This window comes from Athene cunicularia, assembly GCF_003259725.1.
Source record: "Athene cunicularia isolate RWA chromosome 3 unlocalized genomic scaffold, athCun1 chr3_part1, whole genome shotgun sequence".
In the NCBI taxonomy this organism is placed as follows: Eukaryota; Metazoa; Chordata; class Aves; order Strigiformes; family Strigidae; genus Athene; species Athene cunicularia.
The window spans coordinates 49,294,211-49,308,993 of NW_020799097.1; the positions used below are offsets into that span (position 1 = coordinate 49,294,211).

Genomic DNA, 14,783 nt, shown 5'->3' on the forward strand with positions numbered 1-14,783 from the left:
GGGCTGAGGGCCAGTGTCCTGCCACAGGACTCCTCCGATGCCTTCTGAGCAGCCCCAGGGAGCAGCGGAGTTTGGAGGTGCCGTGATGGCTGTGTCGGAGGAGGGAAGCCCCATCTCAACTGAGGGATGCGGTGGAGGCTTCCTCGTGGGATGCCTTTCTCCCTCAGCTCCTGTTGGCAGAATGGTTAAGCTCCCCCTTCCCCTTGGGATCATGTGGGCTCTTGCCTGAGAGAAGTAAATTTGGGTGAGGAGCTGAAAAGAGTGCAGTTCCCCTGGCTGAGGGTCCATGGGATGCCAGGGTGCTCTCCCACCCTGAGGTTATGCTCTCTACAACCTGTAGCTGCCAAGAAAGCTGCTGGAGCCAGAGGCCCACTTTGGGACCCGGTAACATCTCAGGCAGTGGTGGGGCTAGATAGGAGGGATATTTTTCCAGACCTTAGCCAGGGCTTCCTCTGTCTGGGGAGCCCTCACAGCATAGAGGGGAAGCACACAGGTCAGCCCTGAGAGCTCCAGTGCTCAGCTGCATGAGGTGTTCATTCCTATGGGATCAAGAGGAAACATGATGTCTCCAGTCATGGCTTTCTTTTTAGGACAGTTTCTCTGTGTTGTAAAAATGCCATCCCACCGTGTGTTTTCCTCCCCTCTTTTGCTTACTCACCACACTTCCTCTGCCTACACATACGTGCACAGACGGATTCCATCAGTAGGTAGGAAAGGAGATGTACTACAATCTCACCTCTCTCAGCACTGCACAAAAAAAAATCCAGGAACAGTGGACATATAGGCCAAACTCACTTATCAAACTCAATCACACTTATCAAACCTCTCACACACCCACTCCCACTGCCCTTGTGGCAGGTCCTGTGCCCCTGGAAGGACTGGTGGCCCATTTCTCCTCAGATTGTGCTCAAGAGAGTGATACTGGCTGCTGCTAGAGACAAGCCTGGGCTAGGGAACCTTAGATCTAACCCAGTGTGGCCGTCCTTACTCAGATTAAAATAAAGAGTCCCTGTTTCAAGGTTGGGGTGGAAAAAAAGTCTACCAGACATCTGGTCCAGCCAGCACAGGAGAGTTTCCTACCATATGTTTCCACTACCTTTGGCCCAAAGAGCTGGGGGAGTAGGAGACACAGGACTGAACACAGCTTGAAGGCTACTGTGCTGAGCGAGGAAGAGAGCCATGACTGCTTTTTGGCTCTTGCTCACCTCCTCCTTGAATCCCTTCCTAGTGCAGGCTGCCTGCAAGCGCAGTGGGGCACTGGGGGGATGATTTGCATGTTTGCTTGCTGGTTGCTAGCTGGAAGCCATGCACCAGGATTGGGAATTATTGTCCTAGAACAAACCAGTGATGCTATTTGTGACCCATGGCAGCGAAAACCCAAAACATGAAGTTAGGGCTGACACTCCCTTTTTAACTTGAGCCACTGTGCTTTTCATCATGATGCCAGGAGTTGTCAGCTTTAACTCCGGCTTTTTTTGGCTTGTGTCACAACCTAATAAGTTATAGGCCAGCTTCTCCTGTCGATGTTTTTGCTGCACAGAAGGCTTCACATTTTGTAAGCTTTTACAGCACAGCTGTGCTCAGAGATAAAACAGAATGTGTATACAGTACAGTATGCATTCAACTGATGCACTAGATTCTTCCCACCATATGTATGGAGTGGTGTGCATTTCACTCCGATACCTCACTGCCAAAACTGCCAGAAGCAAATAAACAAATGGCGGAAGAGAGACACCATATGACGCAGTGCCAGGCACATGACCTAGACTTTCAGAAAGAGACCCTGGCTGCTTTTAAAGGATGATAGTGGTCCAATTTTTTAAACCTCGCCTTCCACCGTGTGAAATGTTCTGCCAGTGTATGCTGTGAAGTGTGCCACTTGTTAAAAAACACTCATAGATTTCCCTTTCCTGCTAAGCGGCTGATGTTGCAGCTCCTCATGCTCAATACTCATTTCCCCTTTCTTCGGTGCCAGTGATTCCCCATCAGGTTTCTAAACCGAGAGAGAGGAACAATGGAGATGCATGAAGTAGTCTAATTCTGGAAGGAATGCTACTGTAAAAAGACAGAATACATGTAATTAGGATAATGAGATTAATAATATTAGGAACAATTTAACAATTAATATATAAACAATGCAAGTGAGACAAATGGTTGTTCCATCCCGTTCCCCACAAAAAAAGTCACTAAGTTACATTTCACAGCATCGACAATGAAGATGCTTGTAATAAACTGACATGAACGTTAATTACATGGTTAGATGTAATTAATTTAAATTGTAATTCTATTCCTGGAACTCACACTCTGAGTATGAAAAGAGGATTCCTTAGCTTCTTTTCTCTTTGACCAGCCTGTTGCTAAAGAAAATACAATAACAGCCACTGCCACAGTGCTCCTCCTGCTATTAGTACTGGGAAACACAGGCAGATTTTTCTGTCTATTGGCCTCGGTCTTATGTCAGGCTGAAGGTCTGTCACTAGCCCAGTGGTTTTCTTGCTATCTCAGGCCTTTGCCTAAGCTTAGCTTTTCTAGTGCTTGCATGAAGGGCAAGCGGGCTCTTTCTTCACTTTAGAGAAGCTTTAGGCACAGGCTGAAAAAGTGCACTAAGTACAGCAGAGGTCAAGACTGTTACTGCACTTTGCAAAGCTGATACCCAATGCAAAATGGTCTGGATGCAAGCAAGAGAACTGGGTCTTGGATTTTGATGGAATCAGATATGGAGTAGAAAATTATGTTGTTTTTCAGATACCTGCGATATTCAGTAGAGTAAGAATGTGCTCAAAGTGTTTATTTAGAGCTGGTTCTTTGCTTGATGCTTTTGTACTTCTATGTAGTGGTAGTAATAAAAGTATTAGTTTCCTCCAAGCCTTGCTGCCTCCTACTGTAATATATACTGTGACTAAGATAGAGACCTGTACATCTCGGTCAAACAATGGGGAATTTGTGGAGCTGTGCACAGTGGCTGGAAGGCCAAAGGCCACATTTCTGCATGTTTCTCCAGTCTCTGCTTAGACAGAGACGTCACTTCGATTCTGTCCTAAAATGAAATAGGTAAGTCTCTGCAGTGGTGATGGAAGAGGCAAGTGCTCAATTTACAGCCTGGGAGTGGAGAAACACCAGTACTTTGCTCTCTGAATATTGGAAAGCCCACCTGGCTGCTTCAAGCCCAGCCCTTGAATGGAGAAACTGGGAGCACTCACTGTGCAGGGGTGCAGTTTTGACAGCTGTGGTACCTGCTTTGCAGAGGAATGTCCTAGCTCCATCCCTTTTATTCCCTGTGGAAGCAATAGCTCCATCTTTGGGACAGACCTATGGCAGCAGACCTATTGCACAGGCAACCAGCTGGACTTCAGTAGGCCCAGCAACACAATGGGTATACATTTGAGGTGACACCAAATAGGCCATTGGACAGTGAGGAAACATTAAAGGCCAGAGCTGTAAACAAGGTTATTGGCTAAGGATTTGCTAAAGGTATTGGGCAAGTAGGATTTATATAGGGGACCAGCACATGAGAGGCTGGAATAAACCCATGGAAGCTTTAAAAATTGTATAGTGAAACACTGAAATGGTAGGGATGGCATGGCCATACTCATGCATACGTATGAGGAGACAGTAGTGCTAGCTGAGAATGTGCAGGAGTCTGGTGCAGCCTCAAGGGATGCTTTTCAAGACAGGAGCTGTGGATGAGAAGTAGGAAAGAGCAAATTAAGATTACAAGAGATGTGGCAAAACACTTAAGCCTCTGCCATGTGGTAAGGGGCCAGGCAGATCAGGTTAGGGGCGAGAGTGGCAAACAATCTGTTTGAGTCAATGCAGAAGACAAGAAGGTGGTGAATGTGTTTCTGCGTGCCCCTTTTCTAGTGGAAGCATCCCCATTTTTAAGCCTGTCTTTAAGAGTTAGAGTAGTATAACTTTTTTGTTTATTTGTTTCTGTAGTAACAGTGCACAGAGTCGAAAACAAGTCTGAGAAACCCTGGGGCCTGAAGTAAACTGCTGGGAATAGTTAGAAGTGGATGCCTTCAGGCTCAGAAACCTGGCCAAGGACCCACCTGCAACTGCTTCCCGTGGAAGATGGTAGTGAAGGACACTGGGAAGACAGAGGTGTTTTTCAGTACATTTCATCTTATTGTGACAGAAAGGAAAAAACTCAGAATGGGTCTTTTCAAATCCCATGGCAAGTTGGAAAGAGAAATTATAGTTGGTTGCCTCCCATTGCCTGAAAAGATCTGTGTGCTCTGAACTTTCTTACAAGTTTGACCAGTTTCCTGGTTTTAGACATGATATATGTTACTGGAACCCCTCCAGGTAACAGAGGGTTGCAGTGGGCAGTGGAAAATACAGGCACACAACTGTGATTTAGAAATAACTCTGTCAGTGTTGGGAGCAAGCTCAGAGGTGTTTGAGTTGTGTCCTGTTAGTTAGTAAGAGCATGGCATCCCCTGTGGTCGTGACTTCTTTAAAGAAGAGTGGAAATTCTGGAAAAGGAGAGCTATCTCATTTGGATTATATGAGCCTATTACTCTGCAAAACGTCTGTGAAAGTAAAACTTTGAATAAAAGCCTCAAAAAAAGGTGGTGGGAGAGGAGGGAGAAGTACAGTACCTGGTATTAGACCCAAAGGCAGTGGCGATATTGTGACCTCGGTCCCTGACCTCCAGCTGGGCTGTCGGGAATTATAACGAATGCTCCTCACCAGCAGCCAGATTTTGCTTTTGTCCTGCTTATAACTGCTGCTATCCCACCTTTTATTGCTGCCATTTATCATCAGTAGAAAGACTGGGAGATTATATTAAGGTAGTGGAAGATGTCGTTTGTATCAAAGCTTCCCCTCCTTTCCTTTCACCCTCTTCTTGCCCATTCTCCTGCATACGCTCCATTCCTATTGGGTTTTTCCCCCTCTCCAGACCAGTCATCCCTTTATGCACCTCATAAATGATCGCTTTAATAATATTAGGACCCCTCCATTTTCACATGTGAATGGCCCAAGCGGCAGGTCACTTGTAACCAAAGCAAGGAGAGATTTCTATTTTCACCCTTTAAAAGGCCACAGAAAATACAGAGAATAGTATCCTGCCTGTCTTGTAGTGATCCCAGACAAGCATTTATTGCTGTGGAGTTGCAGACACAGCCCATTTGAGGAAAGGCTTTACCAACCAGATCTGGCCATTGTTTTTCCTTCTCCTAATTTATTCAAAGTGCAGAACTGTTTATATACCACAAAGATGGGAATTAAAGAAGGAGTACGTGTAGAATTTACCAGCTGTTTTAAGTCTTATTGTTACCTTCTGTATTGATCAAATCCGTTGCCTCTTAATTGGATATTGACTGTTGTGAGGCAAATAAGGCAAGCTGTCAGAGAGGGGAGGGATGGGGCGCGAGGTTTATCTTAATGGTATGTTGATCATGACTAGTCTATAAAAGCCAGTGGGAGAGGAGTTCATTAAACCAGTCTGCAATTGCTTTAAAAAAATATGCTCTGAGTCAAGATGATTAATCATATATGTGACACTGCAATCAGAGAAAAACCGCATTGTTGTTCTGGTATTTACAACTCCGAAGCTTGAAATAAGCAGATGCATTGAAACAAATTCATTAGGGACAATGATTTGTTTGGTCTGTGAGCCTTAGCTAACCGTAACCAACATTTGAGGATTTTTTAAATTATTTTTTTTTCCCCTTGCTGTTGTGTTTTGTTTTTCTGCCTCCCTGATTCTCTGGCAGACTGATTGGAAATGTGTACTTGCCCTGCACAGGAGTCTCTCATCTGCTGGGGAACCCTTGTAGAAATGGCAGCAATGAGAAGGGATACTTGAGCTACCTGACAGTGAACCACACAGAATACTTCGGAAAATGCTTTTATCTCATAAATTATAGCAAGCAGGGAATGCGAAGAGAGAGGGAAAGCTTATCAGCTGTGCTGGTGTGAGCTACCCATTACAAAAATGGAATCTGCTGGGATGTCTGTAGTATATTTTCATTTTTTTCCTAGCCGTATTTTAGGCTGTGTATTGAGTATGTTGCAATAACTGTCAAGCATGGTCCATTAGTGTCTCTGGATCAGGTCTGTCGTGAATCAGAAGGGAGATTAGTAGGATAGGCTCACTTTTATGAAGGCCCCATGCAGCTGTGACTTGTTGAAGAAACGTTCAAAGGGGCAATAAACAAAGTTTATTTCAAATTATCTCAATGTTATGTGTTTGTTATATTTATTCTTTGACAATTCCGAACTGGTTATTAAAAATTTATGATATGGGTAAAGGTTTGTGCAGTTTGAAAAATTAGCTTTTGAGGCAGCCACCTGAACACTTCTCATATATCACCATGCTGTGAACTGTCAGGGAAAGGGTAGCGCAGTCCTGCGGAAGCTGGTAAAGCTGTAGTAACTGCAGTAGAGGAAGAAAAAAGGTGCGCAAGTCTGGAATGCAGTGGGAAAACTAGGTTTAATGGAAGTTTTCATCTGAGAGTGTAAGGCATTTCCCTGCTCGAGCAACTGGATTGAGTCTGGACCACCTTTGCTTGCTTGTGGGCCTGAGTCATTTAATGTCTCCATCCTGCTACTCCTCTTCCTATAAAAAATAGAAGAGTGGTCCAGGGCAGTAGACACCACTATTTTTGCTTCAGTTGCTCTTTCTGGATATATTGTGAAACTGAAGGCAATCGTCAATTTTTCCTAAGTATTTTACGAGTGTGGTAGAAGGAGCTATAAATGTACAGCATTGCAAGCTGTATAAAAAGAAATTCCCGATTTTGCCTGGAAGGATGAGAAGTCCAACAGGAAATCAGGCTTCTTCTATAAAGTGTATGAAACAAAACTGGGGGAAGGGGAGCAAAAAGGTGTATAGAATCCAGAACGCTGAATTATTCTTTTTTTTTTTTTTTTTTTTTTTTTTTTTTTTTTTTTTGGTGTAAGTTTTGTGACTTTTAAATGCAATAGTATGAAAATTATAACTTTAGCAGGCACTAGGGTAATGCTGTTATTTGTATTTCCTTTTGATTAACTTATAATATTACTTACTTTATAATAGAGTTTGCAGCTTGCATTTTTAAATATCAACTGTGAATAATTTTATATCATGACATTCTGAGTGAAAAATTTAGTACTTAAAGCTGGACCATTTGAAGCCATAGCCTGTGGAAGACCAGGATATTTAAAAAAAGAAAAAATCCATAAATAACCATTTTTCAGATTTTCAGGCATATTGGTTTGGATTTTTTAGTGTGCTTCACAGAATCACGCAATCATCTAGGAAAAGACCTTGAAGATCATCTAGTCCAACCATTAACCTAACACTGACCGTTCTCAACTGCACTATATCCCTCAGTGCTAAGCACTTCAGTTATGCAAGAAAATGAACGTGACATTCCTCAGTTGCTTTGGTGAGGATAATTTCAGTAACACTGCCCTATCATTCCACAGATTGGCACCTTCTCTTTCTTTGTCGCAATGCTTTTTTTTCTGGGGCAGCTTTTCTCAGCAAAACTGCCTGTTTTCCAGGAGGTTTTACACCTGTTCAGAAAGGGACAGTGAGGGGGTGTGGGTTGGCTTTGATTAGAATAGCAGGTTCGACCTGGTGACTATTTACTTTTGAAGTCAGGGAATATTTCTTCTGTCAGCACAATGGAGGAGATTGCAGGGTATTCTGAATGATGTATTTTCTCCAGTTTTAATAACACTGGTCAGATCTCTGGTCCCTGGAGGCATTTCCACACCAAACCTCCTAAACATGTGTACTCAAAATGCTTTTCTAATCCAGTCTGCCATTAGTGGTGTTGTGTTTGGATTTTGTATTTGCTTCTGACAGTTGTAGAAATGAAATAGCAACTAAAATGTGAACACAGGTTAGAATCTGGGTCTAGATTCATCACTGTCTATAATGGACATACAACAGTAAAGCACAAGCAGTTTTTATCAAGAGATACACTAACTGTAGGGTCCCTTGTCTTGCTGAGAATGCCTGCAGGGAACTGAACCTCAAGCTCTACTTAGGGGTATCTTTGCAGGGTCATCTTTGCTCCTTCTCAGTGACCATATAACTTCACTCTGTGAAAGGGACCCACAGCTGTGGAGTCAGCACTGTAATATATAGGACCCAGGAGCAGCTGAGTGCCAGGGAGAGATTTCAAGAAAAGCTGTAGATAGATCCCAGGCAACAGAATGGCACAAACCTGACTCTAGAAGTAAGCTCTCTGCTCAGGACCTGGGAAGAGCCACGCACACAGTCCCAAGTTTTTGCTTGTCACACTGATATTGTTCCACTAGTTTCTATCCATTGGTGACTTCTGCCAGCATAGGCAAGATTTCAATTCCTGACTTAAATAATGGGTAGAGATGTGCATGTGTGTGTTTGTATGTGTGCTCATCTGTGCATTGGTGTGGCATGTGGGGGAGAGGAAAGGAGGCAGCAAAAGAAGTCAGCAAATGCATTTCTGCTTTTTCTCTGCATACTTAATATAGAAGTTTTAAGAGGGCATATTCCCAGTTTCTTTTTAACTTTGTAGATCACCTCCAATAGACAGATTGTCTCGTAGACCACTTCCCCTCCCCTTGGCGATCAAATAACATTCCTGTGGTGACTACAGCAGTTGCTTACATGGAAAAATAACATTAGGAAAGTATTTAATGTATTTTTAGCTGTCTTTAAATGCATTTTAGCAGCTGGAAACAAGGGGAGTTAGTAGCATGTGACCTGCAAGCTCTCTGTAGACCACCACCAAGTGTGCAGAGAGTCACTGCTGGCAGAGAGACCCCAGGCTGGGAAACATTGGGTAGGGTGGTCACCTCTAACCTGGGGTGGTCACAGGAGGTCAGGCAAAGGGGATAACCTCAGTTTTAATGGGTTGTAAATGCTAGTGGTACAATAAACAACCAATGTGATTTTAGGTCCTTTATTTTCACTGATCTGACTTTTGGGAGATTTTATGAAACATTGTTTTGACGTGTTTCAAAATACCTGGGGCTTTTTCAGGAAGCTTGAGAAGACTTTAAACACTTGGAGTGGCAAAATATTACAACTGTAAAGATTAGTTAATAGAGTGCAGCTAAGAGAGGCAACAAGCTAATAAATACTGCTTATTCCATCACTCTGCAAATGAGGAAAATCCTGAAATCCTTGTGAAGGAGCAAACGTCTTGTCAAACGTTAGTGGGAGCTTTCCCTGAGGGAAGACCTTCCCCAAGCCAAGGGCTCACTTGCTCTATAACTGCATGGTTGCTGAACCAGGGCTGTCCTCTCCGGACTGTTGTCCCTGGCCCTGCTCTGTTCCCAGTGTGGAGCTACAACCTGGCACCCTGACGTCGGGCTCCGCTGCTGCCCCAGCCCACAGCAAGTACGTTCATATTTCTGGGAAGAATATACTCAACAGATGGAAGTTTAGTACTATTTTTACTGTTGCTGGTATAGTGAATGTAGAGAGCATGATAATTGATTATATGGGACAACAGAAATGCACAGGAACTAGAATTTCAAGGATTAGGGTCTCCCTGAGGATTTCCTTCGAGTTTCAGTGAAGGGAGAGATAACCTTTGTGGCGGAAATGGAAACATATCTTTCAGTGCCCATCTGTGGCCAGCCTCCAGAGACAATAGTATTAAGGGTGATGTGAACTTCCTCTGTTCATCGCCATGGGACGGGAGCCTCGATGCAGTTATCTGCACTTCTATAGCAACACTGTTCAACTTCTGGCAATTTTTTTTTGTCCTGTGAGAGATGTTAAGCTAAAGCCAGTGTTTAACATGTCTGGGGGTAACGGTCCCATATATCATCTGTTTTAAAGGGCATTTATGGAAATTAGGTGGCAATTCTATCCTGAGTAAGCAGGCTAATATTCTGTCACTCTGTATTACTCAAGTGGCCATCACTCCTAGAAAATAGATGTTAGGTGTTTTCAGTTAAGTGGCATTAAACTTTTGTGGACCAAGCAGTAGGATTTCATTGCAAATACTTTGTCCCATTTTATTAGAAGCTTTGCATTAACAAGTTCCATATTAATAAATTATTCTGTTCAACCTGCCTTCTGACTTATACTATCATAAGATCCTGCCCTTAATATTAAAATGTAAACACAGATTTCCTCTCCCAAAGCATAAGAAGACTTACACTGAAGCTAAGAAATCCTCTGGATCAAGATAATTTTTCTCTCAGAATAAGGTGAAACAAATATCCATGCACTTCAGGGAGGAGGAGATTCTGCAGTAGATTTTTCTTCCTTCGTCTCGTTAAAAAAGTGAATCTTGACTTAATACATAGTCTGTTTCCAAACTATTGTCATCTTTCACAAATATAGGCTGGCTGGCTTATGAACAGATAGCACAGTTTGTGTAGCCAAAGATAGTTGTCATGATGCACTTATTAATGAGTACACATATCTCTGAACATCAAATGCTGTGCTATTTTCAGAGAGGTCCTTTCAGATCCTGTATTCTGTTCCTTTTTTAATTTTTTTTTTCCTTACCCTCCTGACATTTTCCTTAAAAGCTCAATGGTAGAAAGCAGAGGGGAAAGGGACTTGGGAAGGGAGATGTTCTCATCTGTCCAGCTTCCCCACATCAGGAGCTACTCTCTGCATGTCATTCCTGACAAACGATTGCCTAATCTGCTCTTAAAAGACTCCAGTGATGGTGCTTTGACAGTCTCCTTAGGCAATCTGCTCCAGCACTTTGCTGTACCTATCATTAAGAAGGGTTTCCTGATATCTAACCTGCAATTAAAGGCCATGATTTCCTGCGCAGCCCATCATCAAACTGACCTTACAGCCAAGCCAAGACAGCCCCACCAAGTCAACTGCATTTTCCTCACTAGATCTTCCTTGCCAACACTGCTCCTTGGATAACGTGCTCTCTTCTGCCAGGAGGAGCCAGGGTGGTGTGAGTGCCACTGGTTTTGTCGAGTGTACAGCCTGGTGTCTCATGGGCTGGTGATGGGCAAGTTTCCCTGTTGGATCCCATGCAGCTGACGGGAAGGCGGCTGCCTGCCAGTACAGGCTATTGAATTAGGAGATTCAGTAAATCCCAAGAGAGACGCTGCCACAGTGAAGTTGCAGCAGTTTTGCACTGATAAAACTGGCAGAGCTCACCATGATCCCAGGCCTCAGAACAGGAGCTGAAGCCTTTTTTGTCCTGGAACAAAATGTGCTGTGAGAGCAGTTGTACCATATATTGCATATATGCAATCAATTGCATCTAGCATTTTGGACATACATTTTTTGATGAGAGTATTTCTATAACGATTTTGGCAGTTTCAAAGCATTTTAAAAAATCGGAGATCATGGGTTTGGCTTGGGTTTTTTTCAGTTGCTTCCTTTTAAACAAGAGCAGGCAAAATACATCCCATGGCAGCCAGGCCTGATGGAAAAGCTGTAGATGCCAGCTTGCTGCCTTTGAGGTCGAGATGCTGGGGAGTTCAGACAGTTGCTTACTGGTGTGAAGCAGTGATGGAGAGTGAGTCAGTGTAGATACAGGCACAGCACAATATTACCACGGTGAGATAAACACTGAGCCACTTCTTTAATACGCTTAGAACAGTGCTGAAGATTGTACAAGTGTTCTGCAAATTATTTACAACTGAAAGATGGTAGTAATGGATTAATGTAAAGCAACTGGAGAATTAGCTGTGACTGCTGAGAATAGGTATTATTTACAATAGAAACCAGCTAGCTAAACTAGGTATACTTTTGCCGACCGAGTAAATTATAGAAGTATGTAACTAGACAGGCTTTGAGGCAAGGAAATTTTGGTGACAGCCGAAGTTAAATAAAATAAGGTTTGCATCAGTAGGAGGGGGCGCACGTTGCCATCAGCAGGGATGAATAACCTTTGTCTAACTGGTAGTTTTGGTAAGCAGCTCAAAGTCGGTGGCATTTGTCTCTATTTTTTGACTCACGCACTACAAACACCCTGATATCCATTTCATTTTACAAGGTGTGTGCATGCACCAAGATAATGCTCCGGAGGGTCACTGTCACGTTACAGTGTGCCAGCCGTCACGTGCACAATGTCTAGAATAGTGCCAAGATACAATTTCAGAGGTCTAGGGGCACCAATAGCATTCAGAACCCTATGTAACACCTGTGCCCCATGCAACATCTCACTAGCTCTGTGTCACTGAGCATCCCATTGGCACCTGTGATCCCGAGCTGACAGGTCCGTTTCTATTTGTACAAGGCATTTTTAAGGCATTCATCCCCCAGTTGTCTCCTAGATGACCTGGAAGACCTTCAGCGAGCTGCACATATTCCTTCGTGGAGGAGAGGAAAGAACAAAGTTTGTTTTCCAAATGAAAATTGGGTTGTTTTTTTTTTTTTTACAAAACTCAGTCAGATTTGAACTTTGTATTCTACATAGCATGGAAGGTACATTTGTTGTGTGAGAGAGGTTTCAGTTTCAAACTAATAATTAGAAGAATACATTTAAACCTTTGTCAATATATAAGTGATTTCAGGTGCTCAGGAATGATCTGCCTCTTCCTTGTGGTTTGAAGGAAAAATTTTAAACATTTTCCACCCTTCAGCTATTGAGGGCAGTGAAAGAAAATACTTATAAGCTGCTAGGAAACATACAGAATAAACTTGTTTCCCACTTCCCGCTTCTTGTAATAATCATCAATTTAGGTGTTAATTTAGTGTTACTTGAAACATACTTTTGGACAAACTTAGCACTTTTAAGAAGGATTGGGCAGAGTTTGTTCACACCCCACAGCTGACAAGGAGAGGCCCAAGTCAAAACCCACTGGAGTCAAAGGACTTTTGATGAGGTTCAACCCCTTCATGTTTTCCTAAAAATCCCTGCTGCTGTTAACCCACAGCTCCCCTTTCCCGCCCCATCTCCCCGGGGAGAGGCAGAAGCCTATTTGGAGGCAAACAAGCCGTAGAGCCTACAAGGTGTAAATATCTTTCATAAATGCCAACACTGAAAAAGCCTGGGTGCCGGGAGTGTGACACACGACGACAGGCAGTTCACGCCATTCGAGGGGGGAACAATATGCCAGCGCTGCCGCAGCCGCCGAGATGTGCGTGCATTGCACCGGGCATCCCTGGACGCCCCAGCCCTGTGGAGAAGGGTACACGGGGCAGCTGGAGGGATGGGGAGCGAGACTACCTGCTCCTCACCCCATCGCCTCTGCCTGCTCCCCTCGCCCCCTTCTCCAGTCGCCCCCCCTCTGCCCTCCTCCTCTCCCCGGCTTCTTCGGGCAGGGGCTGATTTAAATAGGTTGGCAGGGAGCCAGGAGCTCATCATTTTAATGCAGTGTAAAATGGAATGTGCATAATTATATGCAAGCCATATGTGAGGGAGACAGCTCAGCTGTGAATTTCGGGAGGCTGCGAGAGGGAGAGAACGAACAGTCAGGGATCAGATGAGATGGAGCGGAACGGAGTGCAAGTGTCACTCAAATGAACAGTGTAATGAGTGTATTGCTGACACTCCTCCTTTCACCTGCTTCTCCCTTTTGCTTTAACTTGAAAGCAGAAAACGCTGTAGATGAGAAGGAAAAAATACTATATGCAAGCAGGATTGCTAATGGGCTCTGGTAATGTCTCCATTTAAACTTCAGCTTTCTTAATTAACAGCATAGTTCCAAATAATCAGTAACTTTTAATGCATCTTTGTCATTAAATATTTTGACCGCATTTGACTGAAGGATCATTGTTCTCACTAGATGAATGCTCCTTTCAAAGCTTCACTTAAACATGGAGGGGGAATCCATTTATCTATAGTAGTATTACATGTAAATTATGAATATGAAATCTTTTTTTTTTTTTGGCCTTGCTGTTAAACTGAAAACACAAATCTAGGGATTGCTTAAGCATGTCAAAAAGTTTAAACGAGTACGTATATAATGTAATCCTGAAAAAATGAAATGGAGTAAATTGAAACCCTGAGTTACTCACAGTTTCCAGCTCAAATATTTCATTTTGGGTTTGTCTTTTGTTGTTCTAATTATTACACCACAATGAATTTGCATGTTCAACCTAAGCTATGTAAGAAAACAGCATCCCAAGTTCTCATATCTAAAAGGTATACTGCGTATTTAAAGAAACTTTTTAATAATGTTGTATTTTGGGATTCCCGTCTGTTTTAATGATCTGAGGTGTTATGCTTTTAGCTATTTTTTTTTCATTCCATTATTTGTAAGTCCCTAAATAGGCCATTATATTTCCCTTCAGGCTAGAGATGAAGATGGACATGCTGAAAATTTTCCCCAGCAGCACTATGCTAAGGAAACTCCAAGACTTGCCTTCAAGAATAACTGCGAACTACTTGTAAGAATAACATACTTACAACAAGTCTAGATTGTTACTTTAGCACAGTGAAAACCGTTTTTTTTTTTGAAAGGCTTTTTGTTCATTATGACATACATTATGAAATATGATAGGCTTTTTTTTTTTCCTGTTTAGCGTTCTAATGCTAGTTCTGCTATCCGTGAACAATTTAAGATCTCAAATTGCTTGAAAAATCTCTTATATTTGATGTCAGCACGTGAATGGCCTTGTCATACTACCTTATTTTGCACGGTAAATCAGGGAGAACCATGCCGGGAGCAGCTGGTGATGCACGAAAAGCCCCCCCAGCCCCGAGGCGCCCCAGAACTCACTCTCCCATCCACCTTTTAGCTCTGCCTTGTTTTCAGGTGGCGGCAGCGCGTTTTGTTCTGCTGACACACAGTACTCCCTTTAGAGCTCACCTATTTGTCCACCTTCCTAGCTGCATGCAGGCGAGAGCATCCCCTCTCCCTTCTCCTCTCTCCTCTCTCCTCTCTCCTCTCTCCTCTCTCCTCTCTCCTCTCTCCTC

The 14,783-nt window shown here is 43.2% G+C and overlaps 1 protein-coding gene across 3 annotated transcripts in view; it reads left to right on the forward strand.

The window, feature by feature from the left end:
- The window catches only part of SOBP (sine oculis binding protein homolog), a 123,787-nt gene that overhangs the window by 55,169 nt on the left and 53,835 nt on the right, over positions 1-14,783 (forward strand). For 2 of the 3 annotated variants that reach the window (XM_026844904.1, XM_026844902.1), the window contains one exon: positions 14,159-14,254. The exons of the other annotated variant lie outside the window; for it this stretch is intronic. In XM_026844904.1, the coding sequence (XP_026700705.1) occupies positions 14,159-14,254 (96 nt within the window). The remainder of the gene's footprint in view (positions 1-14,158; positions 14,255-14,783) is intronic. 3 annotated transcript variants of the gene reach the window in all.